The sequence below is a fragment of the Rhinoderma darwinii genome, chromosome 5, assembly GCF_050947455.1.
Source record: "Rhinoderma darwinii isolate aRhiDar2 chromosome 5, aRhiDar2.hap1, whole genome shotgun sequence".
NCBI classification, from domain to species: domain Eukaryota; kingdom Metazoa; phylum Chordata; class Amphibia; order Anura; family Rhinodermatidae; genus Rhinoderma; species Rhinoderma darwinii.
The window spans coordinates 12,847,415-12,872,948 of NC_134691.1; the positions used below are offsets into that span (position 1 = coordinate 12,847,415).

The 25,534-nt window shown below is 36.9% G+C and overlaps 1 protein-coding gene across 1 annotated transcript in view; it reads left to right on the forward strand.

Moving 5' to 3' along the window:
* ZFAT (zinc finger and AT-hook domain containing) overlaps positions 1-25,534 on the forward strand; it is a 166,911-nt gene that overhangs the window by 124,773 nt on the left and 16,604 nt on the right. Inside the window, exon 14 of the mRNA XM_075825704.1 lies at positions 21,131-21,249. Coding sequence (XP_075681819.1) covers positions 21,131-21,249 — 119 coding nt within the window. The remainder of the gene's footprint in view (positions 1-21,130; positions 21,250-25,534) is intronic.

A 25,534-nucleotide genomic window follows, 5' to 3' on the forward strand; every position in this document is an offset into this window, starting at 1 on the left:
ATTTAATTGGTATGTATTGAACATCGGCCCGTTTTTGCTTGATGGAGCTTAGTCCGTTGACGGGCATGGAAAAAAGGATTTTTAGATATACATCTATGTACCTGGTGAATTTGAATTTGTACTATGCTGTTGGTTGTTTTCTTCTTTATTTTCAAGATCCTCTTTCTTTGACATACTTGCCTGTAGAGCTGCAATTTCAGAGCTCAGTGGGTGTTTCCTGTGAATCTGCTCTCTCCCGCTTACTTTTCTGAATTTAAACTTTTTTTACTTCTGCGAAGAACTGCACATCTCAGTTCCCTCTCTTGTGGTGGGCCGCTTATGGTAGGAGGTGTATGTAGTGGCTGCCTACTCTATAAAATTTTATAGGAGGTATAGATACCAACCTCCTATGACCATTTTAGTAAATCTGCCTTACATTAGACTGCCTCTACATGCTGCACTGACTAGTTGTAGGTCCCTCTCTAGCAACAGGAAGCTAGACAAGAGGGAAGAAGTGTGTGAACAATAAAGTTTGTAAGTTATGTGCGATCTGTTTACCGAGCGGGAGGCTGTTAGGGGGTGAAATTGTCAAGCAAGCAGAGGTAGGTTTAAACTTGTCCACTTTAACCTATTTTTTTATTTTATTTTTAGTTTTTAGCAGCCTTAGATGGTGCATTATTTATAGTGAGAGCGCCTGCCATGTACCCGATGGTCATAAAATTGTACATTACTCTTGTAAACCGCCCTCAGAGAAGTCAATTACGCCAAACATTAAAGCAGCACAGCAGTAATGACAACCTTCCTATCACATCAACACTGCATAAAAAAAAAATCCTTTGACAGATCTGTCTTTTTTGTGTAGACATTTATATTGTGCGTTATCTTCAATGCTTTTTTCCAAATGTCACTGAATCAATATGTATTATGGTTTTCGTGACATTTTAGTACACTAAAGGTTATCTGCTTTTTATGAACCGATTATTGCAGCCTGTCAGAGGGACGTATCAATATGTATCTCCATTTTATATATTAAATTTTTTTATATACAATATATATTCGTACAGCCAGCATGCTCACTATTAACTAAGTTTTGTGCAAAACTAACACTGATGACCGATATTTTTATGATTATATTACCTATTTGATAAATCTCTGCCACTGACATAAATTATTGTGCGAGTTGTGAATTATGTAGTGATTTGGCATTCGAGTGTGTGTTCGCTGTTTATTATTACATTAACATGGTGCAGCAATCATTGCATCTATATATTCACTAAATCCCACAACATGCTTCAGGATAGATCAGAAATTTGGGAGCTTTCTCTTGTGCGTTTTATCACCTACTAATTAATACCCTTTGTATCAGAGTTGGGGTAAGGAAAGGAAGAGCTCGGAAAAGTGTCAGTGGTTTTTCAAGTACATTTAGCGACTCTCTTTACAAAGTATGGAAAATTTACTTATCAGCTATAACTACTATTTTACTGCTTCTATGTACAAGAATATAACTACTATAATACTGCCCCCTATATACAAGAATATAACTACTATAATACTGCTTCTATATACAAGAATATAACTACTATAACACTGCCCCTATATACAAGAATATAACTACTATAATACTGCCCCCTATATACAAGAATATAACTACTATAATACTGCCCCTATATACAAGAATATAACTACTATAATACTGCTCCTATGTACAAGAATATAACTACTATAATACTGCTTCTATATACAAGAATATAACTACTATAACACTGCCCCTATATACAAGAATATAACTACTATAATACTGCCCCCTATATACAAGAATATAACTACTATAATACTGCTCCCTATATACAAGAATATAACTACTATAATACTGCCCCTATATACAAGAATATAACTACTATAATACTGCTCCCTATATACAAGAATATAACGACTATAATACTGCTCCTATATACAAGAATATAACTACTATAATACTGCCCCCTATATACAAGAATATAACTACTATAATACTGCCCCCTATATATAAGACTAGAACTACTATAATACTGCCCCTATGTACAAGAATATAACTACTATAATACTGCCCCCTATATACAATAATATAACTACTATAATACTTCCCCTATATACAAGACTATAACTACTATAATACTGACCCCTATATACAGGAATATAACTACTATAATACTATCCCCTATATACAAGAATATAACTACTATAATACTATCCCCTATATACAAGAATATAACTACTATAATACTGCCCCTATATACAAGAATATAACTACTATAATACTGCCCCTATATACAAGAATATAAATACTATAATACTGCCCCTATATACAAGAATATAAATACTATAATACTGCCCCTATATGCAAGAATATAACTACTATAATTCTGCCTCCTATATAAAAGAATATGACTACTATAATACTGCCCCCTATATACAAGAATATAACTACTATAATACTGCCCCTATATACAAGAATATAACTACTATAATACTGCCCCTATATACAAGAATATAACTACTATAATACTATCCCCTATATACAAGAATATAACTACTATAATACTGCTCCTATGTACAAGAATATAACTACTATAATACTGCTTCTATATACAAGAATATAACTACTATAATACTGCCCCCTATATACAAGAATATAACTACTATAATACTGCTCCCTATATACAAGAATATAACTACTATAATACTGCTCCTATATACAAGAATATAACTACTATAATACTGCCCCCTATATACAAGAATATAACTACTATAATACTGCCCCCTATATACAAGAATATAACTACTATAATACTGCCCCCTATATACAAGACTATAACTACTATAATACTGACCCCTATATACAGGAATATAACTACTATAATACTGACCCCTATATACAGGAATATAACTACTATAATACTATCCCCTATATACAAGAATATAACTACTATAATACTATCCCCTATATACAAGAATATAAATACTATAATACTGCCCCTATATGCAAGAATATAACTACTATAATTCTGCCTCCTATATAAAAGAATATGACTACTATAATACTGCTCCTATATACAAGAATATAACTACTATACTCTTGCCCCTATATAGAAGAATATAACTACTATAATACTGCCTCCTATATACAAGAATATAACTACTATAATACTGCCCCTATATACAAGAATATAACTACTATAATACTGCCCCTATATGCAAGAATATAACTACTATAATACTGCCTCCTATATACAAGAATATGACTACTATAATACTGCTCCTATATACAAGAATATAACTACTATAATACTGCCCCCTATATACAAGACTATAACTACTATAATACTGCCCCTATATACAAGAATATAACTACTATAATACTGCTCCTATGTACAAGAATATAACTACTATAATACTGCTTCTATATACAAGAATATAACTACTATAACACTGCCCCTATATACAAGAATATAACTACTATAATACTGCTCCCTATATACAAGAATATAACTACTATAATACTGCTCCTATGTACAAGAATATAACTACTATAATACTGCTTCTATATACAAGAATATAACTACTATAATACTGCTTCTATATACAAGAATATAACTACTATAACACTGCCCCTATATACAAGAATATAACTACTATAATACTGCTCCCTATATACAAGAATATAACTACTATAATACTGCCCCTATATACAAGAATATAACTACTATAATACTGCTCCCTATATACAAGAATATAACGACTATAATACTGCTCCTATATACAAGAATATAACTACTATAATACTGCCCCCTATATACAAGAATATAACTACTATAATACTGCCCCCTATATACAAGACTATAACTACTATAATACTGACCCCTATATACAGGAATATAACTACTATAATACTGACCCCTATATACAGGAATATAACTACTATAATACTATCCCCTATATACAAGAATATAACTACTATAATACTATCCCCTATATACAAGAATATAACTACTATAATACTGCCACTATATACAAGAATATAACTACTATAATACTGCCCCTATATACAAGAATATAAATACTATAATACTGCCCCTATATACAAGAATATAAATACTATAATACTGCCCCTATATGCAAGAATATAACTACTATAATTCTGCCTCCTATATAAAAGAATATGACTACTATAATTCTGCCTCCTATATAAAAGAATATGACTACTATAATACTGCCCCCTATATACAAGAATATAACTACTATAATACTGCCCCTATATACAGGAATATAACTACTATAATACTGCCCCTATATACAATAATATAACTACTATAATACTGCCCCTATATACAAGAATATAACTACTATAATACTGCCCCTATATACAAGAATATAACTACTATAATACTGCCCCTATATACAAGAATATAACTACTATAATACTATCCCCTATATACAAGAATATAACTACTATAATACTGCCCCTATATACAAGAATATAAATACTATAATACTGCCCCTATATGCAAGAATATAACTACTATAATTCTGCCTCCTATATAAAAGAATATAACTACTATAATACTGCCCCCTATATACAAGAATATAACTACTATAATACTGCCCCTATATACAAGAATATAACTACTATAATACTGCTCCTATGTACAAGAATATAACTACTATAATACTGCTTCTATATACAAGAATATAACTACTATAACACTGCCCCTATATACAAGAATATAACTACTATAATACTGCCCCCTATATACAAGAATATAACTACTATAATACTGCTCCCTATATACAAGAATATAACTACTATAATACTGCCCCTATATACAAGAATATAACTACTATAATACTGCTCCCTATATACAAGAATATAACGACTATAATACTGCTCCTATATACAAGAATATAACTACTAGAATACTGCCCCCTATATACAAGAATATAACTACTATAATACTGCCCCCTATATACAAGACTAGAACTACTATAATACTGCCCCTATGTACAAGAATATAACTACTATAATACTTCCCCCTATATACAATAATATAACTACTATAATATTTCCCCTATATACAAGACTATAACTACTATAATACTGACCCCTATATACAGGAATATAACTACTATAATACTGACCCCTATATACAGGAATATAACTACTATAATACTATCCCCTATATACAAGAATATAACTAAAAAAAAAAAAAAAGGGGTAGCCAGGTTAGAGAGGGGTCAGACTATATTGGTGGGGGGAGAAACAGAATGTGGGGAGAGGACTAGACAACAGGATAAGGAGATCCTTTCGTTACAAAACATCAGTGTAAATAAAAAGGACCGATTAATGTCAAATCACATTTCTGATAATAAAAGTGAAAAACTGACAGGCAAGTTAAAGTGTATGTTCACAAATGCCAGAAGTCTAGCAAGTAAAATGGGGGAGCTGGAGGCCTTGATACTGGAAGAAAATATAGATATAGTTGGTGTTGCTGAAACATGGCTGGACTCTTCACATGACTGGGCTGTAAATCTACAGGGTTTTACACTTTTTCGTAAAGACAGGACAAATAGGAAAGGTGGTGGTGTATGTCTGTATGTGAGAAGTGATATGAAGGCGAGTGTGAAAGAGACAATAGTGGGTGAAGACTGTGAGGAGGTTGAAACCTTGTGGGTGGAACTAGAAAGGGAGGTAAACACTGAAAAAATTACTTTTGGTGTAATCTATAGACCCCCCAATATAACTGAGGAGATGGAAGTTCAGCTATATAAACAGATGGAGCGGGCTGCACAGGCGGGTACTGTAGTGATAATGGGAGATTTTAATTTCCGGGATATTAATTGGTGTCATGGTTCGGCTTCAACTGCAAAGGGGAGACATTTCCTCAACCTGTTGCAGGAAAATTTTATGGGCCAGTTTGTGGAAGACCCGACTAGAGGTGAAGCTCTGTTGGATCTGGTCATTTCTAATAATGCAGATCTTGTTGGGAATGTCAATGTTCGTGAAAACCTCGGTAACAGTGATCATAATATAGTTACATTTTACCTATACTGTAAAAAACAAACACAGGCTGGGAGGGCAAAAACATTTAATTTTAAGAAAGCCAATTTCCCCAGGATGAGGGCTGCAATTCAGGATATGGACTGGGAAGAACTAATGTCAAATAATGGAACAAATGATAAATGGGAGATTTTCAAATCTACTTTGAGTTATTATAGTGCAAAATTTATTCCTACAGGTAATAAGTATAAACGACTCAAATTAAACCCCACATGGCTTACACCTTCTGTGAAAGGGGCAATACATGACAAAAAAAGGGCATTTAAAAAATACAAATCTGAGGGTACAGCTGTAGCCTTTGTAAAATATAAAGAGCTTAATAAAATCTGTAAAAATGTAATAAAATTAGCAAAAATACAAAATGAAAGGCAGGTGGCCAAGGATAGTAAAACAAATCCTAAAAAATTCTTCAAGCATATAAATGCAAAAAAGCCAAGGTCTGAACATGTAGGACCCCTAGATAATGGTAATGGGGAGTTGATCACAGGGGATCAAGAGAAGGCAGAGTTACTAAATGGGTTCTTTAGCTCTGTGTATACAACAGAAGAAAGAGCAGCTGATGTAGCCGGTGCCAGTGCTGTTAATATATCAGTTGATATACTGAATTGGATGAATGTAGAGATGGTCCAAGCTAAATTAAATAAAATAAATGTGCACAAGGCCCCGGGACCAGATGGGTTACACCCTAGAATTCTTAAAGAGCTTAGTTCAGTTATTTCTGTCCCCCTTTTCATAATATTCAGAGAATCTCTAGTGACTGGTATAGTGCCAAGGGACTGGCGCAGGGCAAATGTGGTGCCTATTTTCAAAAAGGGCTCTAGGTCTTCCCCGGGTAATTATAGACCAGTAAGCTTAACATCCATCGTGGGGAAAATGTTTGAGGGGCTATTGAGGGACTATATACAGGATTATGTGACAATAAATAGCATTATAAGTGACAGCCAGCATGGTTTTACTAAGGACAGAAGTTGTCAAACCAACCTAATCTGTTTTTATGAAGAGGTAAGCAGAAGTCTAGACAGAGGGGCCGCTGTGGATTTAGTGTTTTTGGACTTTGCAAAGGCATTTGACACTGTCCCCCATAGACGCCTAATGGGTAAATTACGGACTATAGGTTTAGAAAATATAGTTTGTAATTGGATTGAGAATTGGCTCAAGGACCGTATCCAGAGAGTTGTGGTCAATGATTCCTTCTCTGAATGGTCACCGGTTATAAGTGGTGTACCCCAGGGTTCAGTGCTGGGACCACTATTATTCAACTTATTTATTAATGATATAGAGGATGGGATTAATAGCACTATTTCTATTTTTGCAGATGACACCAAGCTATGTAATATAGTTCAGACTATGGAAGATGTTTGTGAATTGCAGGCAGATTTAAACAAACTAAGTGTTTGGGCGTCCACTTGGCAAATGAAGTTTAATGTAGATAAATGTAATGTTATGCATCTGGGTACCAACAACCTGCATGCATCATATGTCCTAGGGGGAGCTACACTGGCGGATTCACTTGTTGAGAAGGATCTGGGTGTTCTTGTAAATCATAAACTCAATAACAGCATGCAGTGTCAATCAGCTGCTTCAAAGGCCAGCAAGATATTGTCGTGTATTAAAAGAGGCATGGACTCGCGGGACAGAGATGTAATATTGCCACTTTACAAAGCATTAGTGAGGCCCCATCTAGAATATGCAGTTCAGTTCTGGGCTCCAGTTCATAGAAAGGATGCCCTGGAGTTGGAAAAAATACAAAGAAGAGCAACGAAGCTAATAAGTGGCATGGAGAATTTAAGTTATGAGGAAAGATTGAAAGAATTAAACCTATTTAGCCTTGAAAAAAGACGACTAAGGGGGGACATGATTAACTTATATAAATATATTAATGGCACATACAAAAAATATGGTGATATCCTGTTCCTTGTAAAACCCCCTCAAAAAACAAGGGGGCACTCCCTCCGTCTGGAGAAAAAAAGGTTCAAGCTGCAGAGGCGACAAGGCTTCTTTACAGTAAGAACGGTGAATTTATGGAATAGCCTACCGCAGGAGCTGGTCACAGCAGGGACAGTAGATGGCTTTAAAAAAGGGTTAGATAATTTCCTTGAACAAAAAAATATTAGCTCCTATGTGTAGAAATTTTTCCTTCCCTTTTCCCTTCCCTTGGTTGGACTTGATGGACATGTGTCTTTTTTCAGCCGTACTAACTATGTAACTATGTAACTACTATAATACTATCCCCTATATACAAGAATATAACTACTATAATACTGCCCCTATATACAAGAATATAAATACTATAATACTGCCCCTATATGCAAGAATATAACTACTATAATTCTGCCTCCTATATAAAAGAATATAACTACTATAATACTGCTCCTATATACAAGAATATAACTACTATAATACTGCTCCCTATATACAAGAATATAACTACTATAATACTGCCCCTATATACAAGAATATAACTACTATAATACTGCTCCCTATATACAAGAATATAACTACTATAATACTACCCCCTATATGCAAGAATATAGCTACTATAATACTGCCCCCTATATATAAGAATATAACTACTATAATACTGCCCCTATATACAAGAATATAACTACTATAATACTGCCCCCTATATACAAGAATATAACTACTATACTATTGCCCCTATATAGAAGAATATAACTACTATAATACTGCCTCCTATATACAAGAATATAACTACTATAATACTGCCCCTATATACAAGAATATAACTACTATAATACTGCCCCTATATACAAGAATATGACTACTATAATACTGCCTCCTATATACAAGAATATAACTACTATAATACTGCCCCCTATATACAAGACTATAACTACTATAATACTGCCCCTATATACAAGACTATAACTACTATAATACTGCCCCTATATACAAGAATATAACTACTATAATACTGCCCCCTATATGCAAGAATATATCTACTATAATTCTGCCTCCTATATACAAGAATATAACTACTATAATACTGCCCCTATATACAAGAATATAACTACTATAATACTGCCCCTATATACAAGAATATGACTACTATAATACTGCCTCCTATATACAAGAATATAACTACTATAATACTGCCCCCTATATACAAGACTATAACTACTATAATACTGCCCCTATATACAAGAATATAACTACTATAATACTACCCCCTATATACAAGTATATAGCTACTTTAATACTGCCCATATATATATATAAGAATATAACTACTATAATACTGCTTCTATATACAAGAATATAACTACTATAATACTACCCCCTATATACAAGAATATAACTACTATAATACTTCCCCCTATATATAAGAATATAACTACTATAATACTGCCCCCTATATATAAGAATATAACTACTATAATACTGCTTCTATATACAAGACTATAACTACTATAATTATCTTTTTTATTTGAAAACTTGCAACAAATTATTACAATATCTTTGCAATACACTCATAACAGATAAAGAAAATAAACATTTGTCTCTTAATAACATCACAATTAAACAAACCATAATATATGAATATTGCTCCAGTATAGATTGTTTCAACTATTTTTCATGATATTATTCTAGACAGTATTACAGGAGAGTTCTTCTTTATTGGTGACCAGGCAGCATCGGGCATACCACAGATGGTACACGGTCACCACATTTATGACATATAGGAAACCTCTATGATATAAACTGAGTTCGGGCTAGAAGTCTCCATACAGCAGCTGAGAGTTTCACTGTCCCACTAGATGTGGTGACTGCAGGGACACAGCAGGGACATTACTCTGTAGATAAGTCTCTTATATAAAGAGGACATTGGTTTTGTCGTCAGACAGACGCTGGAATATCACCTGCCGCCTGCTCCTATTCTTCACACTGTTCACATTAATAGGAGGTGATTTTCAGCCTCATCCTGGTTACATGTCTTTCCTACTTTTTTTCCTTCTTCCACTACTATGTCCTGTAACACCCCATCTTTTGGTGGACATTGGGGGGTCAGCATCTTCATCCTGAGGTTCGTCATCAGGGTTGTGTGAGGAGACTTGCTCCATCTCTGCTTCTTCTTCCTGGTCATCTTCTCCCAGCGCACAGTAACGTCCCCCAGTTATCGCCAGCACTGGAGACTCCGGTGATTTCTTTGCACCAGTGATTTTTTTCCTAGAAGAATCATCTGTTTTACTTCTCCTTTTAACCGTCTGAAATTCCTCCTCATCGATACTAGTTGCTGCGGCTGGATCAGCCGTTTTTTTACTGGTCGCTGCGGCTGGCCCAGCTGTTTTTTTACTGGTCGCTGCAGCTGGATCAGCTGGTTCCTTACTGGTCGCTGCGGCTTGATCAGCTGGTTCCTTAGGGTATGTGCACACGTAGTGACCAAAAACGTCTGAAAATCCAGAGCTGTTTTCAAGGGAAAACAGACCCTGCTTTTCAGACGTTTTTTGACCAACTTGCATTTTTCGTGGCGTTTTTCGCGCCGTTTTCGCGGCGTTCATTGGAGTCTATGAGAAAACAGCTCCAAAAACGTCCAAAGAAGTGTCCTGCACTTCTTTTGACGAGGCTGTATTTTTACAGGTCATCGTTTGACAGCTGTCAAACGACGACGCGTAAATAACAGGTCGTCTGCACAGTACGTCGGCAAACCCATTCAAATGAATGGGCAGATGTTTGCCGACGTATTGTAGCCTTATTTTCAGACGTAAAACGAGGCATAATACGCCTCGTTTACGTCTGAAAATAGGATGTGTGAACCCAGCCTTACTGTTCGCTGCGGCTGGATCAGCTGGTTCCTTACTGGTGTTGGGCAGATGTTTAGATGTTTTGGTGACAGAGTGACTGGATACTTTACTTTTAGCATGACCTCTATTTTCAGTGGCTGGTGACACTTGTGCAGCATCCACAGATGGGACATTCGTCTCTGGAGCACGATCTCTGGTACTTTGGCTCACATCATCGCTGGGACTTCCAGGTTCTGGGGTTGTATCTACACATATTGAGACATCCTCCTGCTCTTCCTCCATGGCTCCTTTAAAGGTCTCCTCCTTATTATGTTCTGCATGTGGACACTCCCGGAATGTATGTCCAGGTCCTAAGCACAGGTTACAGATGACAGGTCCTGTACAATCGTCCTTCACATGCCCAAACTGACCACATAGTGAGCACTTAATACGGGAACAGTTGAATGCCAGGTGCCTGCCCCCACATCTATGGCACAGTCGCGGTTGACCAGGGTAGTAACATACGCCTCTCTCCGAGCCCATGTAGAAGGAGTGCGGCAGATGTCTGGTCACTCCATTGTCCTGAACCAGCTGGATCTTGACAGCATATCCTCCATTCCAGATCTCCTCCTCATCATAGATCTTTGTTGGCAGTCTCTTCACCTCACAATATCTGCTCAACCAGTGCTGCAAATCTGCCAGGGCCACCACCTCAGACTGGAACAGGACGGTGGCAGTGACTACCTGGGGTTTAGTCAGCTGGATGACATGTAGATGCTCCCACATCGCGTGCTCCTTTGTATCATTATAAATACTCCAGAACAAGTCTAGACTATATTGCAGCTTGAAACTGATGTCATAATTCCTGCTGGAGGGAACGTGGATCAGAGCGAACACCTCAGAAGCTTTAAACTTCATAAACTCCTTCAGCAAAACTTTCCCAATGTAGAGTCTGGAGGGGAGGTTTTCCTCTGGTCCCGAGTACCTGATTCTGACCGCGTTCCTCCTCTGAGGTGTGGGGTTAGTCAGTCTTGTGACGCTGGAGAACAGTCTCCTGTACTGAGGTCTGTCAGCAGGTGGGTCAGGACTGGACCTCTCCTCAGCTGATTGTACTGCAGATCCTCCTGTGTCTGCTCCTGATCGCTGTGTAACCTGCACTCCATTCACTGACACTGCGGACGGCTGAACCTCCAGAACAGGGTCTGCAATGTCCGCCTCAGCCTGTGCCACTGGTTCATCCGATATCAGACTGTCAATCACCGCGCTGAGCGAGGTCTCACTTACAATGTCAGTATATGCAGCACTTTCGTGCTCACTCCCAGGAGTGCCACTCGCATTCACTTCATCAGTACTGCACATAGAGTCTACTGCAGTTAACCCCTCGTCAGCTGGCACAAATTTCTCTGCAGCTTTAGCAGCATTTGTGTTGGCTGATTGCACAGACCTCACACATGATGAGAGATGTGATCCTCCAGCCACTGCACACTCATATCTTCCAGGGTTTCCCTGCTCCACAATATTATACACAGTCTTATAGTCAGTGTCTTTTTTTGCAATGATATTTTTTCTCTTCACAGTTTGGGCTCTGGTCTCCCTTTTGTTCTCAATTGCCCGGTTCTTTATTTTGGGTACTGTGCATGATTCTTTCTGCAATCTCTCCTTCAATATCACCAGCTCACGTGTGCAAACATCCAGACACTCACATTTCATCAGCTTTGCCTTTGGATCAGTCTCTTGGTTAATTTCAGTTCTCAATTGCGAACTTGCATTTCCATTTTAAAGATATTTTTCTTTGTCATTTTTGTGCACAATTCACCAACATCATGAGATTCAGTTGACTCACCAGCCACCATTTCCAGATCATCACCTCCACCATCTCCATGCTGCAGGTCAAACTCCAGACTCTGGGCTTTCCCAGGATCATCAGCCCAGGACCCCTCCCCTCCACCTGGGTCAGAAGCCATGCATAGTCCTAACAGGGAGCTCACAAGCACACGTCTATCCTCTCCTATGGACAAGAATAGAACTACTATAATACTGCCCCCCATATACAAGAATATAACTACTATAATACTATCCCCTATATACAAGAATATAACTACTATAATACTGCCCCCTATATACAAGAATATATCTACTATAATACTGCCCCCTATATACAAGAATATAACTACTATAATACTGCCCCTATATACAAGAATATAACTACTATAATACTGCCCCTATATGCAAGAATATAACTACTATAATTCTGCCTCCTATATACAAGAATATGACTACTATAATACTGCTCCTATATACAAGAATATAACTACTATAATACTGCTCCTATATACAAGAATATAACTACTATAATACTACCCCCTATATACAAGAATATAGCTACTTTAATACTGCCCATATATACAAGAATATAACTACTATAATACTGCTTCTATATACAAGAATATAACTACTATAATACTGCCCCTATATACAAGAATATAACTACTATAATACTGCCCCCTATAGAGAAGACTATAACTACTATAATACTGCCCCTATATACAAGAATATAACTACTATAATACTGCCCCCTATATACAAGAATATAACTACTATAATACTGCCCCTATATACAAGAATATAACTACTATAATACTGCCCCCTATAGAGAAGAATATAACTACTATAATACTGCCCCAGTATACAAGAATATAACTACTATAATACTGCCCCCTATATACAAGAATATAACTACTATACTATTGCTCCTATATAGAAAAATATAACTACTATAATACTTCCTCCTATATACAAGAATATAACTACTATAATACTGCCCCTATATACAAGAATATAACTACTATAATACTGCCCCTATATGCAAGAATATAACTACTATAATACTGCCTCCTATATACAAGAATATGACTACTATAAAACTGCTCCTATATACAAGAATATAACTACTATAATACTGCTCCTATATACAAGAATATAACTACTATAATACTGCCCCTATATACAAGACTATAACTACTATAATACTGCCCCTATATACAAGACTATAACTACTATAATACTGCCCCTATATACAAGAATATAACTACTATAATACTGCTTCTATATACAAGAATATAACTACTATAATACTGCCCCCTATATGCAAGAATATAACTACTATAATTTTGCCTCCTATATATAAGAATATGACTACTATAATACTGCTCCTATATACAAGAATATAACTACTATAATACTGCTCCTATATACAAGAATATAACTACTATAATACTGCCCCCTATATACAAGACTATAACTACTATAATACTGCCCCTATATACAAGAATATAACTACTATAATACTACCCCCTATATACAAGAATATAGCTACTTTAATACTGCCCATATATACAAGAATATAACTACTATAATACTGCTTCTATATACAAGAATATAACTACTATAATACTGCCCCTATATAGAAGAATATAACTACTATAATACTGCCTCCTATATACAAGAATATAACTACTATAATACTGCTTCTATATACAAGAATATAACTACTATAATACTGCCCCCTATATATAAGAATATAACTACTATAATACTGCCCCTATATAGAAGAATATAACTACTATAATACTGCCTCCTATATACAAGAATATAACTACTATAATACTGCCCCTATATATAAGAATATAACTACTATAATACTGCCCCTATATGCAAGAATATGACTACTATAATACTGCTCCTATATACAAGAATATAACTACTATAATACTGCTCCTATATACAAGAATATAACTACTATAATACTGCCCCCTATATACAAGACTATAACTACTATAATACTGCCCCTATATACAAGAATATAACTACTATAATACTGCTTCTATATACAAGACTATAACTACTATAATACTACCCCCTATATACAAGAATATAGCTACTATAATACTGCCCATATATACAAGAATATAATTACTATAATACTGATCCTATATACAAGAATATAACTACTATAATACTGCCCCTATATACAAGAATATAACTACTATAATACTGCCCCCTATAGAGAAGAATATAACTACTATAATACTGCCCCTATATACAAGAATATAACTACTATACTATTGCCCCTATATAGAAGAATATAACTACTATAATACTGCCTCCTATATACAAGAATATAACTACTATAATACTGCCCCTATATACAAGAATATAACTACTATAATACTGCCCCCTATAGAGAAGAATATAACTACTATAATACTGCCCCTATATACAAGAATATAACTACTATAATACTGCCCCTATATACAAGAATATAACTACTATAATACTGCCCCGATATACAAGAATATAACTATTATAATACTGCCCCTATATACAAGAATATAACTACTATAATACTGCCCACTATATACAAGAATATAACTACTATAATACTGCCCCTATATACAAGAATATAACTACTATAATACTGCCCACTATATACAAGAATATAACTACTATAATACTGCCCCCTATAGAGAAGAATATAACTACTATAATACTGCCCCTATATACAGGAATATAACTACTATAATACTGCCCCTATATACAAGAATATAACTACTATAATACTGCCCCCTATAGAGAAGAATATAACTACTATAATACTGCCCCTATATACAAGAATATAACTACTATAATACTGCCCCTATATACAAGAATATAACTACTATAATACTGCCCCGATGTACAAGAATATAACTACTATAATACTGCCCCCTATATATAAGAATATAACTACTATAATACTGCCCCTATATACAAGAATATAACTACTATAATACTGCCCCCTATAGAGAAGAATATAACTACTATAATACTGCCCCTATATACAGGAATATAACTACTATAATACTGCTCCTATATACAAGAATATAACTACTATAATACTGCTCCTATATACAAGAATATAACTACTATAATACTGCCTCTATATACAAGAATATAACTACTATAATACTGCCCCTATATACAAGAATATAACTACTATAATACTATCTCCTATATACAAGAATATAACTACTATAATACTGCCCCGATATACAAGAATATAACTACTATAATACTGCCCCCTATATACAAGAATATAACTACTATAATACTGCTCCTATATACAAGAATATAACTACTATAATACTGCTCCCTATATACAAGAATATAACTACTATAACACTGCCCCCTATATACAAGAATATAACTACTATAATACTGTCCCTATATACAAGAATATAACTACTATAATACTGCTCCTATATACAAGAATATAACTACTATAACACTGCCCGCTATGTAACTATATTTTATTTATTCAAACTTTTAGTAGCTTAGTAGTACTAAAAGTCAAGCTCCTTAATATCCTGTTTTCAATAACACGATAGATGTTTAGGTTGTTTTTCCACAAGCCAATGATTGGGTGAACTAGCGTTCGTCCACTATTCACGTCTTTTATTGCTAGTATATCACACATCTCCCTTTGTAAACCAGAATATGGACTGCCAACATGATACAAATTCATGAGGGAGAATGTTTGTAGTAGCAATTGTTCGTTTCATACTTAAAAAAGTTTTCCAGACCCAAGAAATTGATGGCCATTGATATGTGATGGGTCGGGGTCTGACTCCCGACACCCCCGATGATCAGCTGTTTTGAAGGGGCCGCAGCGCTCGCACGACAGCTGCTTCTCTTTTATTTCTACTTGCTCACCGTGAATCGTTGACACCGTTGTAGAGGCGGTTCACTTGAATAGGAGAAGGCTTTATTACTGAACCGCCACTACAATGTCTCAATGATTCACAGTGAGCAAGTACAAATGAAGGGGAAGCGGCACTCGTACGAGCGCTGCACCCCCTTCAAAGCAGCAGATCGGCAGGGGTGTCGGGAGTCTAACCCCGACACACCACATATTTATGGCCCATCCGGAGGATAGGCCATCAATTTTTTGGGGACTGGAAAATCCCTTTTATTGATGCTGCTTGTGAAGGAAGCAGACAAGCGCTGATCGACAAGCTGATTTATCGATCGGCGCTCGGTAAAGGTGACGAAACACGGGTCATATCTGCCTGTGTAAAACCACCTTCACGATCTGAGGTTTGTTAGAAATCTGTTTGGATTTTTGTTTAGCCTCCCTCCACACAAGGGCCCCCTTTGTGCCTGAGTAAAGTTTAATTTTCAGCAGTTCTACTTGTCTGATGTCTCATAATCCATGTAGGATTGGACATTTGGATTCTGGACTGTAGGATCTTCGATTTTATAGGTAGAATGGTTCCAGATATCGAAATATTAGAATTTGTTCCAGTCACCATTGATCCAGAGTACAAAATGGCGGCTGGTACCTTGTAGATGAAACTTTTTTTTTTTTTTCTGCTTGTACTTTTGTGGAAACTTTAACAATCAAAAATAATCATCTCATTAATACGTCTGTAATTAATCAGGGCAGAGCTTTATGATGGGAATTTTGTGAAAAGGCCCCGCATTATTTTCCGGCAGCTCAAGTGCATGAAATCCGTTTGAATGTTCAGTGTCTGATTAAACGTAATCACTTGAGGCCGCTGAAGAGCGAGTATTTGCTTTGCCATTAAAACCTGTTTATTATCTGTAGAAGTAACTTGTGGAGGCGGCCGCGATCACATAAGCAAATGCAAAATGATTCCCTATACAGGAGTAAAAAGGTTAACACGCTCCACTGAGGTTGATAGAAAACGAATATCATAATTGTCGTTAATTTGGTAAACACTCAGATCTACCCAGCATGTTCTCTGCTTCAGTCTTTAGATCAGTTCCCTCAAAGGATTAAGTGTAATTTCACCTTAAAGAACATTTCACAGTTTAAACTAAACAATAAGTCAAGTAACTTTGTAAATTCTTTGCTTTACTGTTTTTGTACCGGTTTTATGTTATTTTATGTCTTCATTTATAACCAGAGCTGTGCTGCCTGCACTTGAAGACACATCCCTATAGCTCCGCCCCCCTGTCAAGCATGTGACATCACTTAATACTTCGCTTTATAAGTACTATAATACTGCCCCCTATATACAAGAGTATAACTACTATAATACTTCTCTTATATACAAGAATATAACTACTATAATACTGCTCCCTATATACAAGACTATAACTACTATAATACTGCCTCCTGTATACAAGAATATAACTACTATAATACTGCCTCCTATATACAAGAGTATAACTACTATAATACTTCTCTTATATACAAGAATATAACTACTATAATACTGCTCCCTATATACAAGACTATAACTACTATAATACTGCCTCCTGTATACAAGAATATAACTACTATAATACTGCCTCCTGTATACAAGTATATAACTACTATAATACTGCCCTCTATATACAAGAATATAACTACTATAATACTGCCCCTATATACATGAATATAACTACTATAATACTGCCCCTATATACAAGAATATAACTACTATAATACTGCCCCTATATACAAGAATATAACTACTATAATACTGCTCCTATATACAAGAATATAACTACTATAATACTGCTCCTATATACAAGAATATAACTACTATAATACTGCCCCCTATATACAAGAATATAACTACTATAATATTGCCCCTATGTACAAGAATATAACTACTATAATACTGCCCCTATATACAAGAATATAACTACTATAATACTGCCCCTATGTACAAGAATATAACTACTATAATACTGCCCCCTATATACAAGAATATAACTACTATAATACTACCCCTATATACAAGAATATAACTACTATAATACTGCCCCTATATACAAGAATATAACTACTATAATACTGCTCCTATATACAAGAATATAACTACTATAATACTGCCCCCTATATACAAGAATAGAACTACTATAATACTGCTCCTATATACAAGAATATAACTACTATATTACTTCTCCTATATACAAGAATATAACTACTATAATACTGCTCCTATATACAAGAATATAACTACTATAATACTGCTCCTATATACAAGAATATAGCTACTATAATACTGCCCCCTATATACAAGAATATAACTACTATAGTACTGCCCCTATGTACAAGAATATAACTACTATAATACTGCCCCCTATATACAAGAATATAACTACTATAATACTACCCCTATATACAAGAATATAACTACTATAATACTGCCCCTATATACAAGAATATAACTACTATAATACTGCTCCTATATACAAGAATATAACTACTATAATACTGCCCTTATGTGCAAGAATATAACTACTATAATACTGCCACTTTATACAAGAATAGAACTACTATAATACTGCCCCCTATATACAAGAATATAATTACTATAATACTGCTCCTATATACAAGAATATAACTACTATAATACTGCCCCTATATACAAGAATATAACTACTATAATACTGCCCCTATATACAAGAATATAATTACTATAATACTGCTCCTATATACAAGAATATAACTACTATAATACTGCCCCTATATACAAGAATATAACTACTATAATACTGCCCCTATATACAAGAATATAATTACTATAATACTGCTCCTATATACAAGAATATAACTACTATAATACTGCCCCCCTATATACAAGAATATAACTACTATAATACTGCCCCCTATATACAAGAATATAACTGCTATATACACATATAGAACTCCTATAATGCAGTTTATGGATAACTGTTAAGCGGGCACTGTGGCAGGCCGGTTCTAGTAGCGAGTGCACTGTGGCAGGCCGGTTCTAGTAGCGAGTGCACTGTGGCAGGCCGGTTCTAGTAGCGCGTGCACTGTGGCAGGCCGGTTCTAGTTGCGAGTGCCCTGTGGCAGGCCGGTTCTAGTTGCGAGTGCCCTGTGGCAGGCCGGTTCTAGTTGCGAGTTCCCTGTGGCAGGCCGGTTCTAGTTGCGAGTGCCCTGTGGCAGGCCGGTTCTAGTTGCGAGTGCCCTGTGGCAGGCCGGTTCTAGTTGCGAGTGCCCTGTTGCAGGCCGGTTCTAGTAACAAGTGCTCTATGGCAGGCCGGTTCTAGTAGTAGCGAGTGCACTGTGACAGGCGGGTTCTAGTAGCTAGCGCTCTATGGCAGGCTGGTGCTAGTAGCGAGTGCACTGTAGTAGGCCGGTTCTATTAGCGAGTACACTGTGGCGGGCCGGTTCTATTAGCGAGTGCACTGTGGCGGGCCGGTTCTAGTAGCGAGTGCACTGTGGCGGGCCGGTTCTAGTAGCGAGTGCACTGTGGCGGGCCGGTTCTAGTAGCGAGTGCACTGTGGCGGGCCGGTTCTAGTAGCGAGTGCACTGTGGCGGGTCGGTTCTAGTAGCGAGTGCACCGTGGCGGGCCGGTTCTAGTAGCGAGTGCACCGTGGCGGGCCGGTTCTAGTAGCGAGTGCACCGTGGCGGGCCGGTTCTAGTAGCGAGTGCACCGTGGCGGGCCGGTTCTAGTAGCGAGTGCACCGTGGCGGGCCGGTTCTAGTAGCGAGTGCACCGTGGCGGGCCGGTTCTAGTAGCGAGTGCACCGTGGCGGGCCGGTTCTAGTAGCGAGTGCCCTGTGGCGGGCCGGTTCTAGTAGCGAGTGCACTGTGGCAGGCCGCCTATGTTAGTGAGGCACTGTGACGTATTCTTGTGGTTTCTTGGTTGAATCTTCATGGACCTGCAAACCTTTACAATTCTTTTATACAAAATGTCAAGTTATTATCAAATACAGTTAAACCTCCACCGAATTAGACCGGATTCTTGTTTCTTATGTATATAAGCCTCTTCTTTGAGAGAACCTCCCCTATGTAAAAAGATTATTTTTTTACTGTAATTTTGTCTCTCAGATGCTTCCTTGTATTTGTAAAAAGAAAAAAAGAATTCTAATCTTTAAAATAAATCGGTACATTGTATCTTCATCTATCATGTAACAAATGTCTCAATAACGTCCCATTTCCCAGCAACTCGTCGCTCCACCTTCAGCTTTTGTTTTTGATCAGCAGGGAAATCCCGGGTGGACGCTGATCTCCTCTTACTGATGTTCAGTTATTTTTGATGCTCCTGGAAATGTAATTAATTGAGTGTTTGCAGCATAAAGACGACCATTATCTTGTGTCATTTGTCTGGTTCCCTTAATACGGGAGGCCGCGCATGGTGCGGTGACATTACGTAGGTGTAGATGGTCTTATGTTCTCAGTTATTATGTTTTTTCTTTGCTCCGCTTTTAATATATGCTTCGTTATAGAGGCGGCTTTCAATAGGGCTCAATCACACCGCTCTTCTTTATGTTCTGCTCTTTTGGTGTAGGAGGAATCAAGTGTCCCGTGTGCAGCTTTGTCTACGGCACCAAGTGGGAATTCAACAGACATCTCAAGAACAAGCACGGCCTCAAACTGGTGGAGAACGACAAAGACCCGGGGTGGGAGGTAAGAGCGGGACGGGAGTTTCTTGGGAACAGTCATCATGTTTCTATTCTGTTTTATTAGACCGCTATTTACACATTTCATGTAATATAATCGGCTGCTAAACAAATTATTTTTATAGGTGCCGAAAAAAATCAAATATTCTGTATTATCAGATGTTCATAGAGAATTTTTTTTTTTTGTTTTTTTTTTTGCTGCTGCCGTTTTCCCCATTGTAGTCAACACATGGGTTTAGAGTGATGAGGCTGTAATATGGGCCCCAAATGTGGCCCCATCTTGGCCGTCTTTTAGACGGGCTTTAGTTTGTAAATACACTTCTTAACTTGTATGGATTCTGTGTTGCAGTCACACTTCTTCTGGTTGTTATTGGAAACCGTCAGCAAGCTTGTCGACAGACACACCCCTGAAAAATAACATCTGCTCCTATAATGCAGTGGGGGGCAGATAATTTTTCCTGATTTCTGTACAGCGCCTGGTAAAGACTATACTTTCTAGAATCAGAGTAATCTCTGTGCAGACACTGAATAAGCAGGGGGTGCTAAATGTCAGCTCCGCAATAGCAGAAGAGTAGTAAGAAATTTTGTCAATGAAGATCAGTGCTACTCTACAGAATTGTTAATATACCAATCTACAGTAAAATTCCTTTAATCCACCATCTGTTAATCTAGAATATCTGGTAATCCATCACCTACCGAGTCCTGTTGATGCTGAATTAAAGGCATTTTAACCCCTTCCCTCCTCAGCCATTTTTCGGATTTTCACTTTTTCCATCAAAAAGTTTTTTTATTGTACAGTAGTTTCGTACAGAATATACAAATAGGCAGAGAGAACGCAAAAAGTATGTATGGATATACAGTGGACCATATGTTATACATAGCTGGAAGCATACTGTAGAATACAAAGTGACACAGTCTCCGAAAACTACCGTGAAGTCTCATTAATGTCTAGTTCAAGAGTGGTTATATATCCAAAACCGAGTCAGAGCGAAACGGTAAATACAACCGTAACATTAGACACATCACTAACAATTGGTATATAGAAGTCTATCTAAGGCTGTGTTCACACTGAGTTTTTTGCAGGAGGAAAACTGCTCCAGACGGTTTTTGCACAGTGGTTTGACAAAAACTCGTCAAAACACTCGTCAAGGTGTTTTTTTTTACCCTTCTGACTGATTGAAATGAGGTTTTGGAGGTGGAAACCGCCTCAAGATGGGTCATGTCGCTTTTTACCGCGACACGTTTTTTTTACTCGCAGTAAAAAAAACTCTCCCAACTCCCATTGAAATCAATGGGAGGCATTTTCGGGCGTTTTTTGATGAGTTTTGCGGAGCGGTTTCTGCGCCAAAAAAACTCGTCAAAAAAAACTCCGTATGAACAGGGCCTAATAAGTCACACATCTAGAGCTCTGAGACCAGGTTTTCCACTAATCCTACATTCTCCTCCCAAAAACACTAAAGGAAAGTGTCTTTTCACAGTTCTACGTGTTATTAAGAAGGATAATAACTTCAGACAAATGAGGAACAGTAGGACTTTTCCCGTATCTAGTAAGCGCTAGTTTAGCTGATAAAACGATATGTCCTATCAAGGATCTAAGGCTAAGTGGGATTAAGTGGATATTAACCCGTTTGTGACCGGCCCATCGTGTTTCTACGTCGGTCACTAACGGGCCTTATTCCGATGCCATAGACTTTTTACGTCGCGGCATCGCAATAAGTAAACAGAGCAGGGAGCTGTCAAATCTCCCTGCTCTCAGCTGCTAGAGGCAGCTGAGGGCTGGGGGCGTCCCTGCTCTGCCGTGTGAGATCGATATCCGTATCGATCTCACCCGTTTAACCCCTCAGATGCGGTGCTGAATAGCGAGCCCCGCATCTGAGCGGTTTTGGAGAATAGGGGAGGAGCTCCCTCTCATCCCACTGACACCCGGCGATAAGATCGCCGAGTGTCTGTGTCTCCGATGGCAGCCGGGGGCCTAATAAAGGCCCCCAGGTCTGCCTGTGGTGAATGCCTGCTAGATCATGCCAGAGGCCTGGTCTAGCAGATGCCTGTCCGTTTTACACGGACAGGCATAATACACTGCAACGGACAGAAGTATTGCTGTGTATTATAACAGCGTATTATAATCGCATAGTGAAGTCCTCTAGTGGGACTAGTAAAAAAGTTTAATAAAAAGTGGAAAAAAAAAAATGTGAAAATAAAAAATAAAAAACCCATTTTCCCCCTTACAAACTGCTTTATTATTAATAAACAAAATAAAGTGAAAAAGTTAAACATATTTGGTATTGCCGCGTCCGTAATGACCCCGACTATAAAGCTATTACATTATTTAACCCGCACGGTGAACACCGTAAATAATAAAATAAAAAACAATGCAAAAATTGCTTTTTTCTTTGAATCCAGCCTTGAAAAATCGTGATAAAAAGTGATCAAAAAGTCGCATCTACTCCAAAATGGTACCGATAAAAACTACAAGTCTTCCCGCAAAAAAAAAAGCCCTCATACAACTGCATCGGCGTAAAAATAAAAACGTTACGGCTCTTCAAATATGGAGACACAAACAAATAATTTTGAAAAAAAAGTGTTTTCACCGTGTAAAAGTAGTAAAACATACAAAAACTATACAAATTTGGTATCGTTGCAATCGTAACAACCCGCTGAATAAAGTTATTGTGTTATTTATACCACACGGTAAACGGCGTAAATTTAGGACGCAAAAAAGGTGTGGCGAAATTGCTGTTTTTTTTCTATTCCCCCCCCCAAAAAAAGTTAATAGTTAATCAATAAATTCTATGTACCCCAAAATGGTGCTATTAAAAATTACAACTTGTCCCGCAAACAACAAGACCTTATACAGCTATGTCGACACAAAAATAAAAAGGTTATAGCTCTTGGAATGCGACGATGGAAAAACGTAAAAAATACCTTGGTCATTAAGGTCTAAAATAGGCTGGTCATTAAGGGGTTAAGGAACAACAACACGAATTCCGGTGAAGGTGGCAAAGCAATTCCCGTTATTTCAGATATGAGATCTTACACTGTGAACCAATATGTCTTGACAAGAGGACAAGACCACAATATATGGAGTAAAGAGCCCACCCGTCCGCAGCCCCGCCAGCACAAAGCCGCGGTATTAGGGTCAATTCAACAAAGTCGTTCTGGGGTCGGATTTTCTCTTTTGTTTTTTCCTCCCCACCTTCCAAAAGCTATAATTTTTTTTATTGTTCCGTCTACATAGCCATATGAGGGCTTTTTTTCTGCGGGACAAGTTGTAGTTTTTCATTGCACCATTTATTGTACCGCATAATGTACTGGGAAGCTGTAAAAAAAAAATATTTGTGGGGTGAAATGGGCAAAAAACAGCGATTACGCCATTTTTTGGAGGTTTTGTTTTTACGGCGTCCATCAGGCGGTTAAAATGACATGTTCACCTTATTTTACAGGTTGATTCGATTATGGAGATGCCAAACTGATATGTTTTTGTTTTATGTTTTACCACTTTTAAAAAAATAAAACTATTTGCTAAATTAAAAAAACTCTTTTGTGTCGCCGTATTCTGAGAGACAGAACTGTTTTTATTTTTCCATCAATTTAGCGATGTGAGGGCTTGCATTTTTGTCGTTTTCACTGATACCATGTTGGGGTACATGCAACTTTTTCATCACTTTTTATTTGATTTTTTTTGGAGAGCTAATGTGACCAAAAAAACTGAAATCTGCGTGTTTTATATATATATATATATTATTTTTTTTCAGGGCATTGACCCAGCGGGTTAAACAATGCTATATTGTGATAGTTCTGATTTTTACGTAAGCGGCGATACCAGTTATGTTAACTTTTATTTTTTTAACATTGATTTAGGTAAAAAATGTGGAAAGGGTTTTTTTTTTTTGTTTTTTTTTACTTTTAATACTTTCTTTTTTTTGCAACATAACAAAAAACTTTATTTAACAGTTTTTTACTTATTTTTTTTTTTTTTTTTATTAGTCCTCCTAGGGAACTTGAAGCATACTAAGGTATTGCAGTATATCGTCATTCTCACAGTCTCCTGCCGGAGGCAGAGCTTCAAAGGAGTACAAAGATGGCGGACCTAGGGGCCTTTGTTAGGCCCCCAGGCTGCCATAGCAACCGTTGTTACCGGGCCGATCGCGCCGTGTGTGGGCACGATGGCTTGTTTGAGGGGGCACCCCCCCTGATTCTAACACTTTAAATGCCGCGGTTGCGATTGACCATGGCAAGGTGTGAAATGGGCGGAATCAAAGTGAACTTTGATTCCGCCCGTTGCAGTGAGGTGT